General features: G+C 46.3%; 1 protein-coding gene across 2 annotated transcripts in view; it reads left to right on the top strand.

Moving 5' to 3' along the window:
* The window catches only part of SLC9A8 (solute carrier family 9 member A8), a 56,735-nt gene extending 55,899 nt beyond the window's left edge, over positions 1-836 (top strand). For both annotated transcript variants that reach the window (XM_066586795.1, XM_066586794.1), the window contains exon 16: positions 109-836. In XM_066586795.1, the coding sequence (XP_066442892.1) occupies positions 109-219 (111 nt within the window). In that variant the 3' untranslated portion in view covers positions 220-836. The remainder of the gene's footprint in view (positions 1-108) is intronic.
* Positions 837-1,878: the final 1,042 nt, after the last annotated feature.

Below are 1,878 nucleotides of genomic sequence, written 5' to 3'. Positions count from 1 at the left end.
AGACTCCTAGTACTGATAACGTCTGTGAGCAGGCTCTAGTAGCGGAGGTGCGGGTTATGGCACTTTTCCCAGATTTCTTGTTTCACGTGTTGTTGTCGCCCTCTTCAGGATCTTCATCACGGCCGCATACAGATGAAGAGCCTCACCAACAAGTGGTATGAGGAGGTGCGCCAGGGCCCCTCCGGGTCAGAGGATGAAGATGAGCAAGAACTCTTATAGCGTTGCACACATCAGGGTCTGCTCTACCCCTCTCCATAGACTTGGGTACTTTGAACTTCCCCTGTCCATGTGATAATCCGGCGGCGGCCGCACTCTTCTCTCTCAGGCGTCGTCTTGCTGGATTCTGCAGCTATGTAAAAAGGTTTTCGTTCAAGGAAAACAGATTTCTGTTGAGGAGGAACCACCAATCAGCGCAGGTCTTGTTCTTCAGCCCAGTGACCTGGTTGGTCCATGTGAATCTCCCGACACAATGTGAGCGGCGTTTTTGCAGTGATTGGCACTTTAATTACTTCCCTCTTCTTGCCTTCTGAGGCTTAATAGGTCTTACTGGATTTCCTCTGCTGTTTTACTACCTTCTCCACCACTTGCCCCAAACAACCATTCTTCTGAAGAGCTTCTTCCTTGGCCGTCAGGCGCAGCCACTTATGATGGGCGGAGATACTGGTTGATGGCGGCTTCCTGCATCCGCTGCAAGCGCTTTCTAGCTGGACTATTCATAGGGTGTTTACGTCTCCAGCTCTACATACCGAAGGGTCTGGGGGATTTTTCTTGATGTTAGGTGAAAGTATACAATGCTGTGTCTTAGAAATCGATGAATTATGTTATTTATCCTTTTACTGAGGTCTCGTGTGGATTTTGTAAATGGCTTTTTTATTTTCTTGTCTTTAACTATAAACAAGTCACCGAGATCTGATGTTCCCAACCAAATGTCTTACAGATGAGGTGGAGCGCAAATGCCGCTCTTGTGTTACTTGCTCTATCTGTTTGGCGCCATAGAGCCTCTGAAGCAATGGAAAGACTCAACATCAAAACCAAGTCAATCATGGACCAGACCACCAAATATACAAAATTTTTTACGGTCACTGGACAGCTTAATAACACATTGCCCGAGGGTTGGGCAGAGCATGGGCAATATGGTTAGGGCACATAAGTACCTTGTAAATCGTACCTACTGTAGTCACAGTGATAGAACAGTGGGACACGGAGTCCAATATGGAGCCCAAATCCCTGGTCCAGTTCTTCATCTATATGGACCCCTATCTTTGAGTGTCGCAATAATGTCTTATCAAGAAGAGAGACTAAGCCTCTAGAATTTGGTTAGGAGTCGCAGCTCCTCTCAAAATCGGATAGCAGCTGGACGTCTCGTCTGTTATGGAGCTGATCCAGTGCTTGAGGTGTGTAAATATTTTCCAACTCGTAGAGGCAAAAAAAAGTCTATAAGTAAACTAAAAGAGGCCCTTCCCAGAATAGACTTATAAGATAGAAGGGCAAATTTCTTTTAATACTTGATTAAAAACAGAAAAAGGGCTGACAGACAGACGTACAAAAACATATACAGTCTGAAAGGACCCTATATAGCATTGTAATACACTGTCGATCCCCAACAGAAGGCAAGAGGAGTCCACTAGGTGTCACTGAGAATAGAGAATGGCACCTCCCAACTAAGAGGTTCAGAAGAGAATGAAGTACAGCAAAAACCTGTCCACGTGTACAGCTGACAGCTAATCCTAGAATGGTGGAGTTGGAAGGGACCTCCAGGGTCATCGGGGCCAACCTCCTGCTCAGTGCAGGATCACTAAATCATCCTAGATGTCTGTCCAGCCTCTGAAGCCTTCCATTGAAGGAGAACTCCCCACCTCCTGTGGCAACCTGTGGAAT

The sequence above is a fragment of the Eleutherodactylus coqui genome, chromosome 13 (genome assembly GCF_035609145.1).
Source record: "Eleutherodactylus coqui strain aEleCoq1 chromosome 13, aEleCoq1.hap1, whole genome shotgun sequence".
NCBI classification, from domain to species: domain Eukaryota; kingdom Metazoa; phylum Chordata; class Amphibia; order Anura; family Eleutherodactylidae; genus Eleutherodactylus; species Eleutherodactylus coqui.
The sequence above is the reverse complement of the archived record's forward strand: the minus strand, read 5'-3'. Positions and strand labels throughout refer to the sequence as shown.